Source organism: Anopheles gambiae, chromosome 2 (assembly GCF_943734735.2).
Source record: "Anopheles gambiae chromosome 2, idAnoGambNW_F1_1, whole genome shotgun sequence".
NCBI lineage: Eukaryota > Metazoa > Arthropoda > Insecta > Diptera > Culicidae > Anopheles > Anopheles gambiae.
This window is the reverse complement of record NC_064601.1, coordinates 40,577,894-40,603,873: the sequence shown is the minus strand read 5'-3', so window position 1 is coordinate 40,603,873 and position 25,980 is coordinate 40,577,894. Positions and strand designations below refer to the sequence as shown.

At 40.7% G+C, this 25,980-nt stretch overlaps 2 protein-coding genes across 6 annotated transcripts in view; one reads left to right on the top strand and one right to left on the bottom strand.

Annotated features, from left to right (window-relative positions):
• Positions 1 to 19,848, bottom strand: part of LOC1274331 (allatostatin-A receptor) — a 48,492-nt gene extending 28,644 nt beyond the window's left edge. The window contains exons 1-3 of one of the 5 annotated variants that reach the window (XM_061645740.1): positions 19,745 to 19,848; positions 7,522 to 8,329; positions 124 to 278 (exon numbers count right to left, since the gene is read on the bottom strand). In XM_061645740.1, coding sequence (XP_061501724.1) covers positions 124 to 278; positions 7,522 to 7,768 — 402 coding nt within the window. In that variant the 5' untranslated portion in view covers positions 7,769 to 8,329; positions 19,745 to 19,848. Of the gene's footprint in view, positions 1 to 123; positions 279 to 7,521; positions 8,330 to 8,628; positions 8,737 to 19,619 lie in introns of those variants that run through there. The other 4 variants (XM_061645741.1, XM_061645738.1, XM_061645743.1 and 1 more) reach the window with 4 other exon arrangements.
• A 3,717-nt stretch (positions 19,849 to 23,565) lies between these two features.
• Positions 23,566 to 25,969, top strand: LOC1269070 (uncharacterized). The gene is made up of 5 exons (XM_307652.6): positions 23,566 to 24,458; positions 24,601 to 24,725; positions 24,832 to 24,923; positions 25,074 to 25,287; positions 25,364 to 25,969. The coding sequence occupies exons 1-5, from the start codon at positions 24,313 to 24,315 to the stop codon at positions 25,786 to 25,788; spliced, it is 1,002 nt and encodes a 333-aa protein (XP_307652.5). The 5' UTR covers positions 23,566 to 24,312; the 3' UTR covers positions 25,789 to 25,969.
• The last annotated feature ends 11 nt before the right edge of the window (positions 25,970 to 25,980 follow it).

Sequence of the window (25,980 nt, the reverse complement as noted above, 5' to 3'; positions counted from 1 at the left end):
GGAAGCAGAAATGGGGGCATTAGCAAGCGACTTGCAGCTTCCCTACGGAGCTGTTTGGAAGTTTGCCACGAGCCCATGAGTGGGCTGAGGAAAACTCCTTTTTTTGCATACAACGTCACGTACAAACTTGCACCAATACTCTCCGAAGGGCCACTCGGGCAACACGTAGTCGACGGCAGTGAAAGGCACGCAGAACACGACGAACAGCAAGTCAGCCGCTGCCAGGTTGATGATCAGCAAGTTGGTGGTCGATCGCATGCTCTGGTTCGCGGCAACCACTGGAAAAAGGGGTGAGCAGAGTGTTAAAGTAAAGCGTGAGAAAATGGTAGGAAGCAGCTCATTTGGCAGAAGATATTTCAATTAACAACGCTTCTCCAACATTTCGTAAGTTATTTTTTGCTATTCGACAGTCGTAGAAATCGTAGGAATTGTTTTTAAGGTTTATAGACGATATGATGCCAACTGAATTTCACACTAGAAAAATTTGCCTTCGCCTAAATTTTGGTTATTTCCTAGTTTTTTAAGAAACGAATAAACAGCGAATAGCTCGCAATATCTAACCAAAAACCGACTGACCCATAAATTAGTTCGATTTAAAGCATCATACTCTGCCTTGGACATTACTCGAAATTATTTTAATCTTTTAAGCTTATCCTCTGCCCTCTGACAGACTCATTCAAGCGGTAAGGGCTGACGATATGATTACGAGCTAACATAATTCTCTAAGGTAATATTTGCACAAAAAGATGAACATAAACGCTTGAATGCATGCGGTTCAGAATATTAGCTTTTAACTCTGAAGAATGCCACTGTTTCTTTTATTCTTCTTTGTTTTTGGCTCTACAACCTTCGTCTTTCGAAAGCTGCTTAGTCTATTTGGTCTGGCTTTCTCGTGATTTATTGTTGGAACCCACGGCAAGCCAGTGTGACAGTGTGGATACGGTTGGCGAATCGATACTCATCCATTTGGCCTGGTGGGAGTCTTCCCATCCATTCGCCTGATTGCTGGATCATCCCTGTTTCGTAGAATAAATATTTCGGTCTCAGGGTAAGACAGGCCAAAGTTAGAGACATAACTTTCAAGCCAAATGTAAATATGAAATTGAAGCTTTAATACATAAATAAATAAATAAATAAATAAATAAAAACTTTAAAAAATATTACTTTATGTTTAATCTTTAAAGCCCTCTTTCTTGACGCTAAAACATTAATTATTCTTTAAAACATATTGAATAGCTTCATTAAAATGGCTCAATACATCATTTTGAATTAAGATAGCACTCTCGCTCTATCTCTCTATTAATCCTACGGTTTACATTTACATACAAGCTTCATGCAAGCTAGACGCTCCAGCAAAGTGTAAACCATGTTGCGAATCTTGTCCCCACCCTTGTGCTTTTGAGTGTACCGATCAATCATACTTTTATTATTATTTTCCCCGCGGTGACATTGGGACAAATTGAAAAAAGCCGTATCTCACTCCCTGCGTGCTCAACTGTGCACATCAATATTATTTTTCGGGGTGTTCATTTTCCAAAACATTCGCCGAGGGACTTTGCAGGTAGCGTATATTATTATGTTTCGCACGCCTGGCTGTAATGGCCGTTTCCTTCCCTCAACCGTGGACGGCGCGTGGCTTTCAATTTGCGTGGACCTTCGTGGTAATAGTGGCACTGACTGTCGCCCATCCGTGCAAAAGTTTTATCCTGTGTCAATGTAATAAAGTCGAGCAAGCCAAATGCAGATTAGCTTTTGGTCCCACCGTCTGGGTGGGTGTGTCTCAATAAGAGTGAATATTTCGCTCTGCGTTGCCCTACCTAAGAGGAGATTCGAACAGAAGCAAGTCGAAGCGAGTAGCATCAGTTTGCAAAGGGACAGCAAGAAACCCCAATCAAGCGTTTGTGGAAGGTGCCACGAGGCTAGTGATAGTGAGGATGAAATGTTTCACCGGATGCTGGTGTCAAAAGAAGAGATTCATCAATAGCTAATCGACTCGCAAAGATGACAAACGATGAATCTTGTTAGACTAGGTAATTTGGCTTTGAATTAATGCTCTTTGCATGTCTTTGGCATGGAATGGGAGGAAAGGAAAGTAAATTATTTATCAAATGATGCAATAGTAATGTAGAAAGGAAAGCTTTGAGAAAACTACAAACTTCATTTCACGATAATTCACAACTACAAACGCTATAATCTTATATAAACTAGATCAAATGTATAGCGTAGCGGAACAAACAATGGCAGGTCATTAATGCAAAATGGAAAAAGTTTTCATACAAAGTTATACAATGCACATGGTCGTAAAGTGAAATCGTGATAGTTCATTTTTTCCCCCTACCTCATAAACAGGATCTTTTCCACACTTCAAAAACGCTGCTGTGCCAATGGAGACGCCCAGTCTCTCATGCGGAATGGTAACACTTTCTCAAGTTTCTCACTTTTTTCCCCCTTGCAGAAGGTCATCAAGAGTGTGTGTGATGCGAGATTCGTGCAATGGCAGCATGGCTGTTTGATGTTGTCACCACTTGCAAATACTGAGCTGCTGTTGCTGGAATTCGACATAATGATAGTGCGCAAAGGCAAAAGGACTCCTCCGGAGGTGGTTGTGCGATGAAAATTCCTGAACAGCAAAGTTGAAAAGGGTTCAGTGCAATGAATCGACGTTTTGCCTGCGGGATGGGGACATAGAGCTGCTGCGTGTAGATGTTGCAGTAGCAACAGAAGCGGATAGAATATTCCACAAAGTTCCCTTTTGCTAAGCACTGGGGAGCGATTGAACGGAGAGCATTAAAGTAGCAATGAGGTAAAGTATTTTCCTGTGAGACTAACATAACTTTACTCCTGCTAGCTTCTTTCGGGTTTCCGAAGCAAACACGTTGCTAGTTAGGATTTCCGTACAGCCGTACTTTCATTTCGCCGTATTCTTCTCCCCCCTGAGGATTGACCTTCGGTTTTGAGTTAGCCGAGCGATAATCCCCCAAGTTACAGCGGCGCAAATCCGTTCCTTTTCTGTGGCCTAGCAAGTGGAAGGGTACTAGTACCACTCCATGGCCTGTTCATGGGAATTTCAGCCGCCGCGGATAGTACTGGAAGCCCGCTTCATTCATCACTTAGCCCGTGCGTCAATGGACTTCAATGGTGGAACCGATGGCAGGGAGCGAACGACCGTACGGTGTAAAAGATACTTCTCGTGCCGGTCATCATTCATACGCTCACGTACGGCTACCCAAACCCTACAGGGAAGCGGTAATATTCGCGCCTGTAATGGAGCAGGTTAGTCGTAATGATGGTGTGGCTGGCTGCGCGAGGGCGTTTCGTGCTGAGGGTTAAATCAACCAAGTATCTTCGCAGCCGAACAAGATTAATTACCCTTATCATAACGCTCCACGATCCCTTGCCGGTATGGGTACACTCTAATGGGGCGGCAGAAATCGTACGTGCCGTGTCGGAAAGTATGCAAAGAAAATGAAACTGTAAAAACAAACTTCACACCCGTTGGGCGGGAGTTGAAGATTGATAGGGTTGCATGATGTGTTGTTTGGTTAGGAGCTATCGTTTTCTTTGCCCGAAGTGAAGTAAGCTACACCGGGCGAGCTTAATAACACATTCATCGATGATGACGATGCTGTTTGCTTTCTGCCGAGTTTATCTAAGCACTTTTGTGAAGAAAACGAGCATCCTCATGGAATGCAAAATGCACATTCTGGAAGATTGGAACAGGATTGATCCAATATGCTTTTAGACTTTTAAATTCAGAGCTTTTCATATACACGAAACGTAGTAAAGAATGTGTTTGGTTATGACATTTAAAATGTCGTACAGTAAACGGTTTAAATATTTCATTTCTGTTTTCATGATTTGAAATGTTGAAAAAAATCTTCAAAACAAGTCTATTTCAAACAAGTCTACTAAAATTAACACATATGATGATATCTGATACACTCCTACAGCTCCAACCATTCAGTACACTCTCTTCAGCAGCATTTCAAACCCACCGATGCTTTAGCATGTGCCATCTCACGGTGTAAAAGATTTATGTTCTTCACCAAATGGGTGTGCTTGCTGCCATGCGTCTATCGCAAAAAATCAACAAGTCCATCAACCGCCAGCCTGTGGAGTGGAGTTTGTTGAAGAATGGTCATGAATTTTATTCTGCTTGAAGGGTCGACTTTATAGTTCGGTTCTATCGTCCCCCGGCCGGCCGATCCTCCCCACCCGCAAACTGAGGGCAGCACTGTTTGTGCAACGGTAACATCAGTGAGATTGATTTTTAGTGCATGGTGTCGGATTTCAGCTCGGTTTCAGATCCCGTCGGAAAGCACTTGCGGCATTGATACGCCCATGGAACTTTGGATTGGGTTCACGGTTCGCCCGCCCCTCGGCAAAGCTTCGTGGAGTAGTTGGTGCACTTTTGATTTGTTTTTGTATTTTTGTGTTTTTTTGTTTGTTTTTTTTTTCAACCCATTCCAGTATAAGGGGCCATTTTTGAGCCAAGATATTGAATTTCATTATCGGAACTGCGGAGCCTACGGGGTAGACATACACCCACACACATACGGGCACAATGCTGCGCGGGAGTGTTGCTGTACAATTTTCACCAGGTTTTTCTTAGAAATGTTTTTGCCTTGCGAGGAGTGTTTCTGATGGCAGACGAAATTACCATTTCGAAGCAAAACATGTTGGGGGCGTATTGTGATAAGCTTGTCGATAGCATACAGCGCCCATTAACCATCAAAGCAGATTGATATGATATTCGTTTAGTTTTTTTTTTGCTTTGCTTCTGTCATGGCCTTGCTGAGTGTCAATCACAGCATGTAGGAAAAATGGAAACGGTTTTCGTTTTACAAGGGATGAATGAGCAAATGAAACGTCCTCGGGCTTGATTGTATTGTATGTTAGCACAGGAAAATGTGTTGACAAAAGCTTACAGTTGGATGGTGGATGGAATGGCAGAAGATTAAATTACGGTTATATTTTGTCCACAACAATACTTCGATGCGTAATTAAAAGCGCATCATAAGAGATGATGAACGGGTAAATTTAATTTAATACCAACATCATTTTATTATAAACATGAAATTCATTTGAAGTTGATTAATTGAACTCATCTCTGTATTGCTCCACTTAGCCATTCTGGTTCATTTATCATGTGGAATAACTGTCTATAGTTCGATGTTCCAAATTTATCTAGCATCAATACGTTCAGGTGTTATTTAAGATTATTGAAGGATCTGATTTTAATTAATTTTGAGATTGAATACCATTATCAAATATTTAAAAAATCAAGAGATTTTCTTATATTTCCATGTAAAATGGATTTAAAAACAATATCCTTCGAATTCCCTTTAAAAAGTAATAATATTAAGTGCAACATCAAAATGAAGGAATCTGAAATGATGAAATATGAAATAGCGTCTACGGCAATTAAAGATATCAGCATCAACCAATGTTAAATTGATAGTGAAAAATGATTTTTCCTATTACTTTTCAATACGTCTTGAAAATATTCAAAATTTTAGATTTTAGCAATGACATGTTATCAGAGGCGGATTTATCCATCTCGGGGCCCTAAGCGCGGGATAGAATTGGGGCCCCTGGTTTCCTTAAAAGTCCAGAAAATAATATCGCATTTTTTTTTTGAATATCTTGTTACGAATACCAAATATGTTATCCTGATTTCGTTAGGGATTAATTTTGTTCTGTCGTTTAGCATCTATCATCTATCAAGAAGCATCTATCCGTTGTCGGTCAAGGCCTGCCTGTACCCACTAGTGAAGTGGGCTTGGCTTACAGTGACTTTTTGTTACCGTAGCAGGATAGTCAGTACTACGTATGACGGTACGGTCCATTCGGGGCTTGAACCCATGACGGGCATGTTGTTACGTCGTACGAGTTGACGACTGTACCACCAGACCGACCCAAATAGCATCTATAGTCTTAGTGTAATCAAGCTAACATATTTTGCATATTTTTAGGATGTGCATCCTCGTTGTTTCCGGTAGTGCAAAAATCAAAACTGTATTCAAATACTAGCTATGCTAGTGTTACTAGTATTTGGTATAAAGAAGCATTTCATTCTCTGTAGTAGTTTTACAACACAAGTACGCATTAGGTTGTTTTTCTAAGCTAAGAGTCTTTTATATTGAAATGAATCAATGAACAATGAAATGATAAACTTTAGTTATCAAAACTCCAGACTTTCCGAATTTCAGTACAGATCTAGGTATACCTAGATAAAGGCATATCGGGAAAACCAGACAAAAAAATATGAATTGTACTCATTTATACTTTTGTATTTTAAGCGCAGAGTTTGCAATACATTTGTTTGCTCATTCATGTACATGTATAGCTGTGAAAGCCACTATACAAAGCTTGTGTGATTTCCTGTTTCACAGATACATAAAATGTGCCTAAAATCTAAGCGTCCGACAATGATTATCCTGCACTTGCGTATTTGTAGTCTTTTCGTCGTTGCAATCGAGATCGTTTAGGAAGTTCTCAAAGCATATAAATTAATCGTCCCAGGAGCTTTTTTATGACTTATTATTAGGAGAGGTTTTATTGTTTTGAATATGGAAGAGTGCAAAAGTATGTAAAATTTGTTTTGGCCTTCAAAAATTATCCCCAAAGTTCGTAACATCTTTTAATTGATATAAACGTTATCAACACATTCCACACACTTACTTTTAAGAATGTACTACTTTGAGAATGATTTAGTTTTCCGTTTATTTGTGCATTAATAACAAAAAATCAATCGCTTATAAAAGTGAACTAACATGTGGAGGTTTAGCTCGGGGCCCCCTTTAAGCCGGGGCCCGCGCGGCCGCTCAGTCCGCTTATAGTAAAATTGACCACTGCATGTTTATATAAAAAACATTATCCATTTTTAAAATACTGAAAACACTTTTAATACTACTGATTATATTGAAAGCGTTTTGCATAACAATCATTAACATTCATAAGCCATACTTTTATTATGAAAACTCATCCCTGCCACGTGTAGATGACCGGTTCCAGCAGTGGTGCAGTATTTCCAAGTATCCATAATGAATACAATCATATTTACTCAGGTAATTCAAATACAAGCCCTCTTTCTACGTATCAAACAGTCAGGTGAGCAATGCTTTGTAGCTCATTTCCACACAAAAAGGGACAATCTCAACCAGTTGAAAACGGCACAATGTTGCGTACCGTTGTGTACAAACGGACTCGTATGGTAATTAAAATACGACGAATTCTTTTTATGGCTTATTCTTAATTCATGATTTACATACGATCGAGCTACAATGTTGTCCTACTTTAGCTTGGACTGGACTTGGAGCAATTTTTCCCACTACGGTTTAATTTATTAAATCCAGCTGCACTTTATGCAGGCTGCTTTAGAATTTTTCAAAACTTTTATGTTTGTTGAGCATGCATTTGCTATGAAAAGAGGATGATTGAATCAATGTACAGTGTTTTTTTATTGCTAGTGATATGCAACTACTTATAAGACTGTTTCACATTTTACTTTTCACTTACCCAACACAACCAACCCATTGCCGAGCAGGCCGGCGAGTCCGATGAAGCCAAAGAATACTGGCACCATCAGCGAGACGATTCGCTCGATGGTTGATGTGTTGACGTGATAGAGCGCCTCATTTTCGAAGGTATAGTTCAGCAGATCCGTCCAAGAGCTGTTGCCCAACGTCCCGTCGGGCATCAGCATCGGCAGCTGATGATGCAGCCCCGGTAGCTCGGTTGGCGTAATTTTAGACTCGTTCGTCATCGCAACCGACGGGATACGGGATGATTTATTCTCGAAACGATTTAGGGATTATTTGATAGCGATGAAGCACAAAAAAAAACACCGACAATGAGAATCTCTCGCCGCCACTGGTTACCACTGATGCCCAAGGTGTGATAGAAAAATCGCCTTTCGTTATTTATTTTGCCCGATCGTTGCACATTTTTTTCCCGGCACACATTTCCCACCGCAGGGTTCGTTTTAATCCGTGGTGAAACAGATGATTCTTTGGTCTCTCGTGGTCCGTTGTCCGACACCACATTTGATTGAATCACAGCCGTTCTCACATTGTTTGTAGCGATACAACGAGGCGCTGCTGTTTCACTTTTTTGTTTGCTGCATTTTCACTGTTCTTGCAAATAATGGCTTAGCTGTGCCGGTGGCGCATTTCACTGCGTGACCTTGTGTTGCGATTGTTTATTTCACCGCTGGCATGCGCTGCCATGTTTGTTGGCTGTTGGTTTAACGTACAAAGGAAAACAAAAAGCACAAACACTCGCTGCTGGTGCTGTGAAACACACTGTTGACAATGATGCTGCGGGCCTACAAAAGGAATAGAAAAGCAACGTTGTTAAGCGGCTCATATAATAAAGCGGCGTGAAATTTTTGCGTTTTGCGTGGTAGAGCATTTGTTCCAATTTCTGGTGTTAACATTGTTCAATGAGACAATGTTTTGCGCTAACACAGACGCTAACTATCATTGGAATTTAGAAATAATTTAAATTTGCTTTTTTGTGGTTAAAATTTTGTGTAGAATTATTTTTTTAATAATATAGCAACATTGTTATATTCTTTTATACATGAAACATTATCATTTTACGCCTTTATAAGTTGTTACTGACCGGGATAAAAATCAATCTGTACGGGCAATGACCAGACCAGATCAGATCAGGTCAGATAGCTTCACAAGCGATTATCATGCATGTCAATCTTATTGGTCATTGTCTGACATGGGCCTCATGATGATGATTGATGACTGTTAAATGAGGTAGATACCAAAATGACCAAAAGCTTGTTAGAACAGTGCATGGCGTGAAAATAGCTTTCATTGGTTTCACCATTCCACACAACCATAGTATGTATGATAATGTTTAATGGCAGTAATAAATGTTGTGATGAATACAATTTTTCTAGGAAAAAAGTCAGATGGATTCCAACTCAAAGATGATGATGTGTAGGTTTGGATTATATTTTGTTTAATTACAGCTAACCTAGCGTACTTGGTTATGATATGATATGCATAAAATATAGATTTTAAACAAGAAATCTAAAATTGATAATCCTTCTTTAATGAACGTAACATTAGAGGGAAATCAATATTAGCTGTGATGCAGAAAAATATTTTTTCAAACGATAAATTAAGATAACATTAAGTTTAATTTATATATCCTAATGTTCCTTTTTTGTTTTATTACTTTTTTGGCCTTTTAGAATATGATTAAAAGATAAAAACGTGCCGTTACATTACGTTGCGGTCGAAGATCCCATTATTCCTTAGGATGTTATTGTATAGGGAAAGTGGTGTTTTGATTATATTTTTTTATTTGTCTGATTGAAATGTATTTGATGTAAAATGTATTTGATTTTCTTGAATTCATTGGACACTTTTTATAATTTGGCTAGTGCCATTATATGTAACAGAAGAGCAGAATAGATTCCATGTAAAATCAACTACAAGATTCTAAATCAGAGATACCATGTAAATGAGCATTATTAAATTATATGCAATTAGTTTATTTCTGTATCTTTCTGTTACTATAAGATTAATAAACATTCATTAGTTTTATCATTATAACCCCCAGACGGACAATGGCAAGGGACTATGTCTCTGAGAGTAACAAATGATGGTCCCAGGCTAATTAATTTCAACCTCTGCTATAGTCTGACTATAAAAGCTGGGATCAGCAACAAATAAACGAATCGAAATCCTATCTAAATTAGCTACGAAAGTAGATAAATATTCATGTTTGTAGTATTTATGGTTGCTCAATCGACAAATGATTGTATGCATATAGCAATCGACACAATCGATTGAATTCACCGCTGTATATATGCTCTAACTCTTCGTCGAAGTTCTAGACGTTATATTTATATTGTTAGAACGCTGCCGATTTCTTGAGCTATATCGCGATGTTCCTCAAATGATACCTTTGAAGCAACACTTTGTTCGGGAATTAAAATAAGGGGTATGAGTTTTGTTTATCCAGACGGTGCAATTGGTGGACGCTGGAGTGTATAACACTATCTCCTATTCCAGCAAAGATGCTGATGATATCATACGAATAAACAGATGCAGATTTTCACATACGGCGCATTGCAAAGAGTTAATGTCACGTGAAACAAATAGTACAAATATTTCACAAATACCGATTGCACATTGTACCCCAACAATGCGAAAGCCTGAGCGTTACTCAACCGGATATGACTGAGAATAGTATGCTTGTGTGACATCTTTGTCCAGAATCTATATGCTCGGATTGGCAAGCGACTGATCGTGAAGGGGAGATGTTTGAATGCATGACGCTTAAACCGCAAACCGGAACTGGCGGTGAGTATGTCGTTCGTATGAAACCTTCTCGGAAATAGAAATTCAAAAGGTTCTCGAGAATTACTTCAGGAAGAGCAATTTTATAAGAAATCAAATTCTGAATTCTGACGTAAGTTGTACAGGTTCCATAGAATTGCTGGCCTTAAAGATAGCCATCAAATATCTTATCCGAATGATAAGAATTCGCAGATCTACTTCTTGTAAGAAAGCCATACCTAGATGCGACTCAATTCGCCCGTCATTGATTCAAGTCTACGTAGGATATGTAGGAGTAACTATCCTGTTTTCAATAAACCCAAATGCTAAACCCATTTGTGGAAAAGGCAGGTTTGCACAGGCTAAAATGTATGGCAAATAAGTAATAGAACATAATACCTCTTACTATAAAACATTTTCATTTAATGCATTCCATAGTTTTATCTCACAACAGAAAAAGATACACATAAATATGCTTAGTTTAGGTTCTCCATCATCCAACGCATTCAAAAATTAAACTTGCAAAAACATACGTAACAGGTAAAATGCAAAAACCATAAACCCTGCACAAAGTATGCTAAGGAGCGAGTGCTTCAAAAAGGCACTTGTAAAGTTTTTTCTGCGAAAAAAAAAACTTTCTGCAGCAAACTATTACCCGTTGCATCATTCCACCCAAGTACCGATTCACCCACGTTGAAAAGTTTTGCTCAAGAACTTCAGCTTTCCCGCACTAGGGACTTAGGCAACCAAGGAGCGCAAAATGTAAATAAATATAATTGTACTTGCTGAGCAGTTTCGGGCAGGGTGCCCATGAGCACCATAAATTACAACCCTCATCAATCAATGGTCTCCGTCGCCTGCGTTGCTGGTGGCTTCCCGCTTGTTTCGTATTTGCGGGAGAACAGCATATGGAGCGTGATGATTGCGATTGGTCGCCACCGGTTGGTATCAGATTTCGTTTCCTCGTACGCATCGCCATGCGTGCGTGTGCGACGCTAACCTCGGGTGAGGAGGCAAAGCGTTAAGCAGGTTAGCTCCGGCTATTCGCCTAAACACTCGTACCGCTTCCGATCGTTCGGCTGGTGGCGGGTGTATCGGTTAATGATGTAGCCTTTCTCCCGTTCCGTCTCGCACAAATCCGTTTTTTGGGACCGTGTCGAACAGACTGTGCCCCACGAGGATGTGAAGAAATTAGCCAGCATCAAAGTGACGCCAGCTCCATAGTTAGAAACGGGGTGATTGAATATTATAATATGGTTTTCACGCTCTTTCGCTTAGTTGTGGTGACATGGGCATGGGCAAAAGGCGGCCCGGGCGAAAGGATAAATTAATTGTGTAAAACCAACGAAACCAGCAAGCGGCTTCCGCTTATCCCGCAGTGCCACCCCGGGCAGTGAGTGAAAAGTTAAAATGCGTGTTGACTTTATGTATTCAATTCGTTTGGCTGATCTGCTGCGTATACATATCTTGCCCCTAAGCGTGGTATGGTTTCGTTTGGAGATTGTTATTCAACAGAGGGATTTTATCGGCTCGGTACGCCCAAGATCTTGAGCGAGCCTCTTTTGGTTAGGAATGGTTAGCCTCGAGTTCGACGCGTTTACCAGCACCAAGCAACACCCGGTTGTTTTCGTAACAATATTCCTTCATTAGCAGTTGCCTGTTGCCCTGGGCGAGTGCCCAGGGTAATGAATATTTGAATGGAGACGGTGGAAAACACAACCGCCACAATGTGCAAAGTATCGCCGAAGTTGTGAGCTTATGTCATTTAAATTGAGTGCGGACAAACTTCGCAAAATGATTGCATGTGTACCCACAGCGCCACAGCTAGTGTCGGCGGGTCGGCACATGTTCAAAATATCCGGAGGGCTGATTGAAATGGCACATGGGACGAAAATGCAAATTGTGTCCTTTTACGCGCTGGGTTCACGCTCGCCCAGCACAGGCTAGATGAGGAAAAAAAAAGAAATTTCCGAAGCTAGAAAGACTCATTCATTGAACGTGGTTAAGTAGGGAAAGGGCTTCTGATGTGTCATTTCAACAGGGAATATACATTTTGTTGGGTGCTGAATCGGCATAATCATGCTGAAACTGGGCCTGTTTTTGTACGATAGCGATTGCATCACTTGTGCGTAGTTTTGTGGTTTATTTGATTTTATTTAGAACACGTTTTAGACAACTTTAAAAACCTTCATCAAGACGATCCGTGCTCTGAAATGTTATCGTCATCGGCGCACATTGTTTCCGGATCCAACATCTTTAGAGTTCTAAACACCTTAAAGTAGATAGTATACGCCACTGTTTAAAATAGTCATTGAGAAATAGATTTCGATGTTGTACAAATAGCCTATATGTAGCTTGTTAGGTACAACAAAGGAAATTATGATCTCTAAAAATGATACGACATAATTCAAAGGATAGTACTTAATTGATATAAGAAAAGATCCATGGTACTAAACATTCAAAAGATATATGCCTTAAATGAAAGAAATTTGAATGTCACATTGTACGAAACATGTTTACAAAATAATCGAGATTCGTCTCATACTCTACTGCTCATTTAGTTGAGTCTCTATGAGATACACAAACATGGCAGTACGTTTCTGTGTATTATTTTTCTGAACTATTTTTGTTTTACATTTCAATCCTGTGAGTAGAATTTTTGAATCAGTACAGCCACACATCTACCTTGATTAATCTTAAAATTCTAGTTTCCAGAATGTATAGCAATGCAACATTATTGGACAAAAAGTCACAATTTAATCAATAAATGAATGATGTTAGGTCATAGTGAAAAGAAATTACCGGAAATTTAACATAGCTTCTACTAATGTAGGGTTGAAATCATACTTGTCTTCACATGCGTTTCCATGAAATCCTTGAAAATTTGTACAAACAACTCGGAAACGTTTGTTTTACCGCGCAGCATTGACAGGCATTCAGTTGTGATGGCTTTCAAGTCGAAGAAATTAGATAGTTTCTAGCAAAAAACGATTCCTAAAAGCACTGAAATATGCTTAAAAGGGTCAAGTTAAATGTGTGTCTATATTTAAACAAATTTGGAAATTTTCATTTCTACGAAGGACCATTCTAATTGGAAATAGACACGAGCGTTTGTCTCTACCTTTTTTACTTAGACTAATAGAGCTTAAAACTGCAAAATAAACTGTCTGTGTTACATTCATAATAGACTAAGTTACAACGTTTGCATTAAAAAGGATAAAAATAGTCTTTTTTCATAAGTTTATCATATCCCGCACTAGCAAAACGTTAATTGTACTTTCTATAATAGTATCCCATTAATCAGTAGACAAAATGCTACACTTCTATCAGTCGAACTCTTACCGTGATGACCAAAAAAAAGTAACTTCGTCCAGGAACGTGCGTGATCAAAGAACGGCACCCCATAGCGTCTAAAATGGACACCGTGTGGCACGTTCGGTATTATTTTCAGACGGCGCATAAGCCCGTTCCGTCATCTACAACAGCTTGGCACTATTAGACAACAATGAGAGCATCGAAAGAAAGTCCGGTTGCGAATGGCCGACAACCCTGAGCGACTTGAGGTGCCAAAGAAAGCTGGAAATGAAGACCGAGGGACATGTGGCTACATTACTGCGTTAGCTTGCCCGGGAGGTCGATGCAACCGGCCAAACAGTGAAATAGTACCTGAGAAACATGAACAAACATATCATCAAGCAGAAATCGCGTCCACTGGCTTCGCAGCAGCAAGCAATGACGCCAAAACTCAATGCGACCATTTTAGGTGGAATTTCGGCTGAATTTCGATATGACACCTTGGTACGCGAACTGTGGTTCATCATCCCGAAGCGGCGTCTCATCGAAATCTTCTGGACCAATATGTTGCAAAAGCTCTACTCTAACAATTTTGTCGTGAAAACTGAGGAGGGATTGATAAAAATCGAGGTAGGTCTTAAAAACGTGCTTGCACGCATGTCTTCATCCACCCTGGCGAAAATTCCGGATGACTAACAAAGGGTAGCTTGTAGGTTTGGGGATTTATTGTTGCAAATAAGCTTAAACAATCACCTTTCAAAGGATGCTCATAGAAAGAAATGATCTTTTTTAGTTTTTTTTCTACAGAAAGCAAAAAGAATCATTTTTTTAATGCAAACGTTAAACGAAACTATCCTTATGTTTAATTATTTAAAAAAAACTACTGAAACTAAAAAATCGTTTGAATTATAAAATCATTTCTAGATGGTGCGTAGTAGTTGACTTTTTCTTTTACAACATATTTGGCATCGATTAAATAACACTTATTATCCACAACCCTTGGCCGAAGTGTACAGACCCTACATAGTAGTAATACCTTTCGTCCCCCTTCCCAATACACCGAAAACTCCCGTCGTCTGCACTTACGGGAAAGTAACAGTTATGTGCGTAAAAGGATTAACGGCGCTGCCTCCGCTTGCCACGCGAACCGTGGCCAGACCGCTGTTTATGTATATTTATGTAAATCACGTACAACCCTTTCCCCGATTCTTCGATCATCCTCACACCCGAGCGCCGTCCGTTGTCGAATGGAGGGGCGATCAAAGTAGAAGAGAGAAGCGATGCTGGGGAAGTTCGTCAGGCAGATTAATCCTTTCACCGGCAAGTCTAGGGCGCGTGGGGGAAATTTCTTCATTACGATTATGTCACTTATTGTCACCCGTGCTTCCCGCCAACTGCTTCTTCGCAAGACGCTGCGCCGAATTTGATGCCAAGGCTTGCAAACTCTTCCACCGACTGGAGCATGCCAGCGCGTACAGCTAACACACACCCGTACATTCAACGGTGGCACACGTGAAAGGCATAACCCGTTATGTTGCGCCCATGTGACCAAGGCTACATGGCAGGCGCTCGAGAGGAGTGGTGGCGCTGAGGTGGTAAAGCTTTCTGGTTGATTGCACAAATGAAAACAGAGCATCCGGGAGTTCGGAGCTTCGCTGGTTCGGGAGAGCAAATACGAAAAAGGAATGATAATAAAGGAAATAATTAGACGCAGCTGCTAATCGGACCGAGGACGGCGGAGCAGACGACGCCTACCAAAGCCCCCACACCCTCTCCGTTCGGTGCTACCTGACGCAATGATTTCTCGGGGGGGGCAGCTTAAAGTTGTGGACGGTCACGGGTTAAAGTACGCTCTCCGATAAACCAGATAAAGCGCGCACTGGCTGTCGGGTCGGAAAATGAGAAATTATACCGGAGCCGCAACCGATTTCGCAACCCGGTGGGGCAAATATTTGTAACGAAGCGCAAAGAAAATATAGCAACAGTTCCGAAACCCGTAGTCGCCATTCGCCAGGGCCAGGCACCACCAGGTTGAAGGGAGAGGGTTGCACCACTTGCCCCGGTAAAAAGATTCGAGTGCGAAAGCGAACTAATAAATGAAGATAAATATTTGTTGTTAGTCGCTTTTGCTCCGATCGGTGGCCTTCGGTGTACTTCGGCCCATGGCGGGTGGGGCCGTGGAAGGGCCAGAGCGATGTCATTTTCTCGGTTGCGATGGAAACAACACGCCACGAAGCTTAACGATCGAGGATGGTCCAAGTTTTGGGGGACATTTCGAGACGCAGAAACGTGTGCGTGAATCAGAGCGTTCGAGTGCATTTGCCACTTGTCACCGGAAAGGGTACGGTGGGGCGGCCCTCTCCTTTCGAATTAAATGATGTATCGTAGACCGTCGTGAAGGGATGGCAGGTGAGCGGTAAAGCAGACACCGCGTGTCCATCATCATTAATCGGTGTTTGGCAAACCGTTTGATTCTGTCTTGGAAATTCAGCCAACTCGCCAGCCCGAAAAACTGCCAAAGGGGTTTGCCGGGTGACTTCCGGAAGAAAAGGAAAAAAAAACAAGCAGCGAAAATGTGTGCGTGTGTTTATTTGATTTCAACAGATTTACGGGGCAACACTTTCGAGTGAGGATGAAAAAAGGATTACCGGTTTGATTGGGGATAGAGTTGTTTTTATTTCGTTCTCTAGAAAGCTATTTTTCGTACAGAATGGTGCACATGAGCGTGTGCTTTTCCCTGCTCATGGATAGATAGATGCTGTCATGTACCCCTTGGGCACGGCAAACACACCCTGGGCAAGGTAGCGGTGGTGGTCGATTTGATCGAAAAACGCTCAAAGGTGTAGGGGATTGCCGTTCGGCACACTTTCATCAACATTAAATCCTTCAAAAGGGAAGCTTTGTGCGTCGTCTTTGTCGGGCCTTTGTAAAGCCCCTCGCCGATCACGTACATGGCCGTGATGTCCCGAAATGCTTCGGTGAATGGGTTGTACAAAAATTAAATCACTTAGTGGAAGCAAACCTAACCGTACAGGGGGAAATAGGGCAAAATCTGGAAACCGTGCGCAGGCCGTAAATCATTCCGTATCCATTACGGTTGATAAGTTGAACCGGTAATAGAATTTGTCACATCCTGAGTGAGTGTCTTCCGATAGCGGCTGGCCGGGTCGGGTCGGGTTTTAATAATAAATGTTTGTTCGTCGCACGTGTGTGTGTTTGTGTGTGTATGTGCCCATACGTGTGAGGCGACAAATTGGTTGCAAACGGAAGAGACAGACAGACAACTATATGGAATGGGTGCAAAAAAGAAATGCAACACACACACACACATTAGGTGGAGGTGTTGAAAGGACACACAATAGCAGAAGAACAAGATAAAAATGTATATGAGAAGCTTGGGTGAAATGGGCATGTTAAGAAATTCATAGAATGTGTTTCGACTTCATATAGTAAGATAAAGCTTAGCATCGATTATGAAATAGTATTTTAAAAATATCAATTTAAATACTATCAACACAAAAAATTTATAACAATAAGAATAGCAATAATAATTATGATTATAATAATTATTTAGTCAAACATAGACGATACACAAGAAAAGTGTGTACCACGATTAATGGTATGATAATATGTCTGCAATTTTCCAAAATTCGTATTTGTACCTATTTTTAAAGATTGTTTAACCAACGGCGGTGGACGCATAATTATGTTAAAATAAATAAATAAATAAAAAAATAAAAAAAGCATTAATAAAAAGTAAATAAATAAATAAAAAATAAGTAAATAAATAAATAAATAAATAAATAAAATACAGGAGTCCCCCGAGATACGACTGTATTTGGGACTGAAAAAATGTCCCAAAGCAAGGCGTAAGTCGAAAAAGTCGTATGTCGAGTATCTATGAATATAAAGTTTATAACCGAACTTGAAGAGTTGGAATCTATGATATCGTGTATTTTATTTAAAATAATGTTCAATAATGTAATAATTATATTTTAAAAGCCGTATAAAATATAGATATTCAATATAGGGTAGTTGTGGAATCTTTGGAAATGTGTGTATAACGGTTATCAGCCCAGAAATTCAAAAAAATACATAAATTTCTTGTCAATGACAATTTTTAACTGTCAAAATCAAAATCGTCGTATCTGCGAATCGTCGTAATTCGAGGGGGTCGTAACTCGGGGGACGCCTGTATATAAAAAATAAGTAAATAAATAAATAAAAAATATATAAATAAATAAAATAAATAAATAAATAAAAATAATATAAAATATAAAATGTCCAAACAGCGTCAAACTTATGAGGGACAACATCGTCATTATGTTTACAATAGTATGTTTAATATAAAATTCAATATATTTGTTTGTTAGTGTTTCATAATTGAGTTACATTTTTACTGCAAGTTGTCTTTGTTTTATTCAAATAAAATATGTGTATGAACAATATATTTATATTTATTTTTATGGTTTTATTTATATGGAACAACAACATATTTACAATGGATGTATGTACAATTTCCTTCACAGGGTAAAATGTCATTAAAAATAATGGAATAAAAATCTATTTAAATAGTCACGACGCTATTAAAAACATTAAATAAAACGATAAAATTTCATTTTTATACTGATTAAAGTGTCATCATCACAGCAAAACGACCAAGGCCGTATAAATCAAAGTGTATGCTTCAACTGTTGATGCTGCAACACTAACATTTTGCTCATAAAACTCAAAGTGCATGCAAGCTTCATAAATAAACAAAACGGGAAATAAAAAAGGCTGTCCATTTGGCCCTGGCCTTCCGTGAATTTTCACCACACCGAGCCAAACCTGCCGAGAAATGACCCAACCGATGATCATGACGATAAGGATGATAAGAGCGTGTGGGGTAAAACAGCGGACACGAGGCTGAAAGAATCGAAAATAGGGCTCGGGGCTGCCGACCAACGGTTGCACAAATTCCACATCGAAGCGTACAAACACTGGTGTGCAGTACCGGGACTGCAGGGGTGAGCGATGGGAGGACGAGGCGTTTGAGAGATTTGCAGGGATGTTTTCCCCACGTGTTACTCTTTTTATTGCGGGGGTGTTATCTTACAACGTTGGATTTCACCGACTGAGATTCGCTGGTGGTATGTTTTTTTTTATTTTATTTTGTACTCCTTCGTTTTCGCTGCTGGTTTCTCTTCCTATTGCTTGCTAGTTAACTACACTGCTTGTGGTTTGTTCTTGGGCGCACGTTATTTATTGTTCCCTCTAGTAGCACCGTGGCGCAAGTTCACCTCCTATCGGTTTCTAAATCACCGAAAAAACTGGATCCGGTGTTGTTTGTTGTTTACAAAACACTTCACACATTTTGGCCATCATTTTCACGAACAGCGAACGGCCTTCACTAATCTAACGCGCGCTCTGTTTATTTTTATTTTTTTGTATCACACTCTTTTCCATTCTCTTGCCCGGGAAGCCAAACCCATCTTGGCGTGGGTGTATTGTTATTGCATTGTTTACACGGATCGAACATTTGCAATCACTCACATGGAAAAGTGTTTTTTTCGCGGGCATTTTATTTCGTACCACACGCACCAAATGCTGCTAGCATATTCACAAAAAAACGCCAAAGAATTCGAAAGTTCGTAAACACACGGAATACAATACACACAGATACACACTCACAAACCTGACGCCCGGCACTTGAGAACATGCAGATTTATTTATACACTTTTACAGTCAATTTTCCATTGTGAAAAGAAAGGCGAGCTTTTTTTTTCTTTGAATGTACACACACAAAACAGCAGCCCAACAAAAGAAGCCGAAAGCGTCACGTTCTTCATAACGAAGAAGCCAACAACAAACTGCTGTCCTTCGCAGGATCGAAATGGTAGGATATGCCGAACACGGCAAGGCTAACTTTGGCTGGCTGCTATGCGCCGATCTCGGTGGTTGCTATGGTAATGCAAATGTGCTATGGCAAATGTGCATTCTCCTGCTGCTTTTCTTAAAGTCAGTTTACAATACCGTGTGGGTGTGTTTTATTATGTTTGAGAAAGATATACCACTTATTGAAACGACCGTGCACAGAAAAGCTTCGCGTGTGATTGCGTCTGCCGTTGTACGGTGAGTGAAGCACGAAATGTTTTTACCGAAATTTGCTCCCGGTTGATACGAAAGGCCGACGACAACTGTGGCCACACGGTGGTCAGGACCGCGATGCCGCACCGTAGCAAGCGTGCTATCGGTTGTGTGGAAAATTGCTGAGAGTGTGCCATGCGTTTTCTCTCCCGCTCCCGTTGTGTCCCCCCCGGGCTGTGTGTTTGTAGCACCAAGAAGATGCGGTTAGTCTGTGAGAGTGAAAGCGAGAGCGAACATCAGTTTTTGTAGTTATCAGGACGCTTTTTGGAGCTGGGATGATAATGGACGCCTGCTTCTTGACACAACAAACTCTCCACAACGCTCTCTGCAATGACGTCGAAGAAAGAGAGAGATAAAGAGAGAGAGAGAGAGAGAGAGAGAGAGAGAGAGAGAAAGAGAGATTGGGAGTGAGCGTTTTTACTTGACAAGATAGCGAAGATAGTAAGGCGACCCCCCGCATCCAGTCAGCAAACAGCTGTTAGGGGATTGGGGTTACGGGGGCTGTTTGGAAAGATTTCGCTTGGCTGGATGTGTCACGTGAGCAATATTGGATACTGTTTACATTATGTACCAGGCAGCGTGGAGAGACGGCGGCTAGCTGAGACGGAATAAGATAAGTATTAATTTTTTCGGTTAACTTTTGCGGGAAAGCGAAGGCGAATCAACAGGTGAGAGAAAAGGAGCCGCCAAGAGAGTGTGCGAGGGAGAGATAGGGAAAAGCGAAAGAGATAGAGATATAAAAGAGAGCAAGTAGCAATGGAACAAATAGTTCTGGAAGATACGTTAAAATTATGACTGTAGCATTTGAATTTAATGTTTTTTTTTTAAAGCAATATAGTATCTATTTTTGTAATCGTAAAGGTCAGAATATTAAAAGTTTTAATATATTTAAAATATTTAAAAAAAGAAAGAAATTTTTAGTATTTTTTTCTTTAGAGCTTATATTTTAGTTTATGTATTTCCCCCTTTAATTGTGACATTTTGTACCATCGTGTACAGCATATTTGTCATGTTTCAACTTCCATCCCAGATAATTGCACGAATAAACCCCTATTCAACTTAGGTATCAAGATAAGCTTAAATATAGCATTGAAACAGATCTGGTTGACTGTTAAATAATATGTTCCAACGCTCTTTTTTCTCCGGAACACACAACGTTCTATGCGCGGAAATGAGTTCGCAAATGGGGCCGTAATATGCATACGTAAAAAAAAGAATTTTATTCATTTCGCATAGCTAGGACACCACTGACCGTGTAGCTCGTGCACCGAATGGCTCAACGATATTATGAGTAGATCAGGTTTATCGAACGAATTCAATTCACCTCTTAATTGCGCATGGAAAGCTCACGTTCTAATTGCATGCAGTCAGTCGATGCATCGTACGTAAATGCAGCCAATGGCGTGTGGTAATGTAATTAGATTCAAATATCATTCAAACCGATGGGTGATGGTAATGTAATTAGAATCAACTTACAAAATTAAAATCTATTTTGGTGACCTGAGTTTTATCTGTGAATTTGGAATAAACGCAGTATATTATTTATTTTAATGAGAAACTTTTGCTTGAGGTGTGCAGATACATCTATTCATTCACCATCGGTATGGTACTTTAACTTTAACTTTAACTTATGAATAAATATAATAAATTAAGGATAGATTAAACCGTTACTACTAATATAAGCTTAGTATAGAAAGGATAAAATTTCTTCATTTACTTGATTTACTTGAAAATAAACGATTCTGCACAAATATGAGGTTCTTTTAATTCAAAGGAAATTAAACTTATTCAAATGGAATGAGATAATCTAGATTCATAATAAATCTAGATTTTTCTCATGCGCCTGGCTGTGCAGATTAAATAATAAAAAATTGCTTTTTGGAGGCTCTCGCCTAAAATTGGATTTCAGTGGTCGGGATGTAACAGCTGGTTCGAATATTTTAACATATTTTTTAAAACAATACAAAAGAGTGCAGTTATCAAGCTTATTGCAGTTCAAATTTCGAGGGAGCGGATGAATGTTTCATATTGCCATATGAATTTCTTTTGCTGTGCGTTTTTGCATTACTGAATCTGTTAAATAAGCGTATTCTTTTGTTATTACTTCCAACCATGGATAGAATTTGAGCACTGATTGAATGTTCGGAGGATTTTCTATTTTTGACTTGAATTTTGAGGTAAAAGGCATATTAGTTTTTCTTTGAGATGTCTATTGATCAGTAATGATTGTAGCTTTATGCTTGGTAGAAGAAGATTTAGACCTCCTTTAGCTTTGAATAAGCCAAGTTGGTTCATACAGATTCTCAGTCCACCTTTAGGCCACATGAACTCACCAAGCAAAGATGTGAGCGTTGCTATATGTTTTTTGTTCGCTAATATGTTGATCCTATGTACCAAAGTTTAGCTGTTAAGAATGTGTTTGCTAATATGGCTCTCTGCTGCAAGTTAATTTCTCTGTGTTTGTGGTGCCTTATTAGTTGTGCAAATGTTTGTGTAGTTCTATCCCAATTTAACTGGATTATTAATGTTAGTAAGTTGGTGAAAATTATGCCCAAATTTTTTAAGCGATATTCTGTGCTAATCCAAGGAACTTTTGATTTGTTGAGCTCTGTAATATAGCCTATGTCCAGACCTTTTGTTTTTCCGGTGATTAATTTAGCTTCTGATATTGATTGATATTCGATAAATATTTTTCTAATGTCATTAATGTATCCTGTTTTGTTGTGATGATAGAAATATCATCAGCATATGCGTTTATGATCTCTTCACGGTCATTACACACTAACACACATTACGATTCTAATTTTTCTAGCAAATTATGTAAGTATAACACAAACAAATGCATCGCAAGTGGATCTCCTTGCCGCACTGACTTTTTGATTGGGAGTTTTTTGTTGATAGGCTTCCGTTAATATCTCTAGAATTTGTGCATATATTTCTTTTTCCTAATGAATTGAATCAAGCTTTGATTAAATCCTATTGCTTGCATTGTTTTATACAAAAAGTTGTGATTTACTCTATCAAATGGCTTGGAAAGATCAAAAGAGATGAGTTTGCCTATTTTCGTTTTGTTGTTGATTTCAAGAATTTGTCTTTGATTTAAAAGAGGACTTGAAAAATATTATAGATCTTATTACTACTTTTTTGGGAGTTTGTTCTTCTTCTTCTTTGGCTCAACAACCGATGTCGGTCAAGGCCTGCCTGTACCCACTTGTGGGCTTTGGCTTTCAGTGATTAATTGATTCCCCCCCATAGCAGGATAGTCAATCCTACGTATGGCGTCGCGGTCTTTTTGGGGCTTGAACCCATGACGGGCATGTTGTTCTGTCGTACGAGTTGACGACTGTGCTACGAGACCGGAGTTTATTAGTGTTGGTAATTAACCTCTTCTACTGTGTAAGAACTGAACTGTTTCAAAAATATCAAAAATAAAACCATACTGCTCTAAATAAGAAAAACTTTTTATCATTAGTTTTTTTTTAAGTTTGTATGAGCATTTTAATAAAACATTGTTTTGACAAAGTACAGGAAACAAAGATTTACAAACGATCAATGGCACGTGGCACATTTAAATTTACGAACGGTTGTTCGAAACGCACAGTGGTCGAAGCTACTCATCCCAGATGGTTCGTGCATCGGCTAAGAAACAGAAGTATGTAATTCCATGGAGCTTGCTGGACTCATTGTTTACGTTTCTATTTTATCGCCCTTCGTTTACTTTTACATTTTCAATTCATATATAAAACGATTTATTCATTTTTTTTTTTAAAGCAAATTACCATCACAGTGGTTTCAACGTTACCGCGTCCCAAGGTGTATATAGATGTCATTCATTCGCTACAGCGTTTTCAATAACAATTACACACACACACACCCATATGAACACACTTTCCGCACACGGCCCCCCTGCATAAAGGATTGCGAAATTCCTATCATCTGTGTGCGGTTGAACAGTCGTGGCCAAAATGTACATTGAAGCACATGCTCAGCCGCCTGTGACGATGCTGCAGAGATAAACAGAGCGCATAACATAGCCGTGTGTGTGTGAGCGTGTGCGTGCATGTTTGTGTGTGGGTGTTGATTCTAATCAAAACAGTCGCGAAACAATGGACCAATTGTTACACCGTACAGCCTTGTGATCGTGTGAGAAGAGTGAGCATTGTTGTATAGCCGGAAGCGAGCACCCGACCTGCTTCGGTGCGGCGCGGTTTGTTTGTTAAAGTCCGGGGCCGTTTTTGTCGCCAATTTCGACGCCGTACATCATCGGCCACCGTCGCCATCGTGCTGTGATCATTCGGCGCGAGCGTGTTTTTTCGCACACTGCACCACTGGTGGACGGTCTTTAGCTCGGTGGCGGTCAAAAGTGTCGCGCATACCCACCCCGCCCGCACGTTCTGGAAGGCCGCGGAAGCTCTCGACGAAACGTAACACCCGTTTGCGTGAATAGTGTGCGTCCATAGACGGGTCCGGTTGCCCGTAGATACGGTTTCTACCTCTCAACCTACCCAACCACCCCCCAGAGGCTGTCCAACATCCTTCGAGACACATACACACACAGCCAGGGTCCGCCGGTCGCTAAATGAGTAGAGCGCTTTTTGTCATTCCGCAACGCTTGCTATCAATCGTCCGATGTAACCAGGTTTCATTGATAACGCGCCATTCGAGCAAAATGAGCGAACAGCCGGAGAGTAACATTGTGAAGGGTGCTGATAGTTGGTTCAACAAGTAAGTCATCTCCGTCCGCCCGTGTTTGCAAGCGGATTTTGCATCCTTGAGCGCGCCACACCGCAGGCCGTCTAATAATACCCGAGACGGTCTCGTTCTCTGTGTGTGTGTGAGTTGTTTATTGTTCCAATTGTCGTTACAGATACTCGGCGGTAGAAAGTTCTCCCGAGGGCACGTTCAAGGGGGTGAAGGACCGGTTCAATGGCATCACGGTGGACTCGAGCATGGAAACCTGCAGCCCCGACTGTTTTCCAACCGTGCTGAAGCGTAAGTTACCTACCGTGTGTGTGTGTGTGTGTGTATGTGTGTTGTGTAACCGTTGGATATTATTGTTCTTACCGTGCTTTTTTTTGCTTTTAACCCCATTTTTTAGGATCGCTCGACCATTGGATTCAAAGCAAAACCCGTGGCATATGGTTCAAAGTCCATCTGTCCGCCGCCAGCTGGATACCGGAACTAGTTAATGTGAGCATTAAGCTGTGCTGATTTGTTTGTTTTGCCCCTTATCTGCGCTGTGCTACATTGTACAAATCAAAGTAGCCAGTGCCACAAATGTGCGCAAATGGTACAATAATGTATGTTCCCTTTTTTTTCAACTTTTCGACCTCCCGATAGAATGGATTTCAATTCCACCATGCCAAAAATTCGTTTGTGATGCTGTACCGCTGGCTGCCGACGGACGAGTCGGCCAACATTCCACCGTACTCGCACACGATGGTCGGGGTCGGCGCGCTGGTAATGAACGAGCGCCAGCAGGTGCTGGTGGTGAGCGAAAATTACGCCCTCATCGCTGGCTCCTGGAAGCTACCGGGAGGCTATGTGGAACCAAGTAAGTGTGCACCGGAACGAACGACGCGAACTCCCACCACTTACCCACACACACTCGCGCGTGTCATTGCTTGCAGATGAGAATTTTATCGACGCCGCCATCCGGGAGGTGGAGGAGGAGACCAACATCCGGACGCGGTTCGACTCGGTCGTCTCGATACGGCACGCGCACGGCGCCGGTTTCGGCTGCTCCGATCTGTACATCGTCATGGCGCTGACGCCGCTGACGGAGGCAATTTCCAAGTGCAACCGGGAGATTGCCAAGTGCGAATGGATGGATGTGAACGAGTACCTGAACCACCCGAAGGTACACGAAACGAACCGCAACTTTGTGCGCACGTACCTGGAGTACAAGCGGCTCGGTGTGCGCATCGACTGTGCCGAGGAGATGCACCAGGTGCTGAAGAAGCGGTACAACGTGTACTCCGTTACCAAGGTGCCGGAGGTCGGCAGCAGCAGCAGTAGTGATAGCAGTAACAGTACCGGCACGCCGAAATTATAGCGTCCGAGCGAGTACGATGCCGCTGGCGACGGCATGTCACCGAAAGGAAGGATTCGATGACCGACCGCTGGTCGGCGTGCGTGTTTGGCAGGTATGTTGTTACCCGCAGACGATTGCAAAGTGGAATTAAGACGTTGTTTTTCTTGTTTTACCAATATTACATCTGCTCTGGTGGATAGAATTGTTACATTT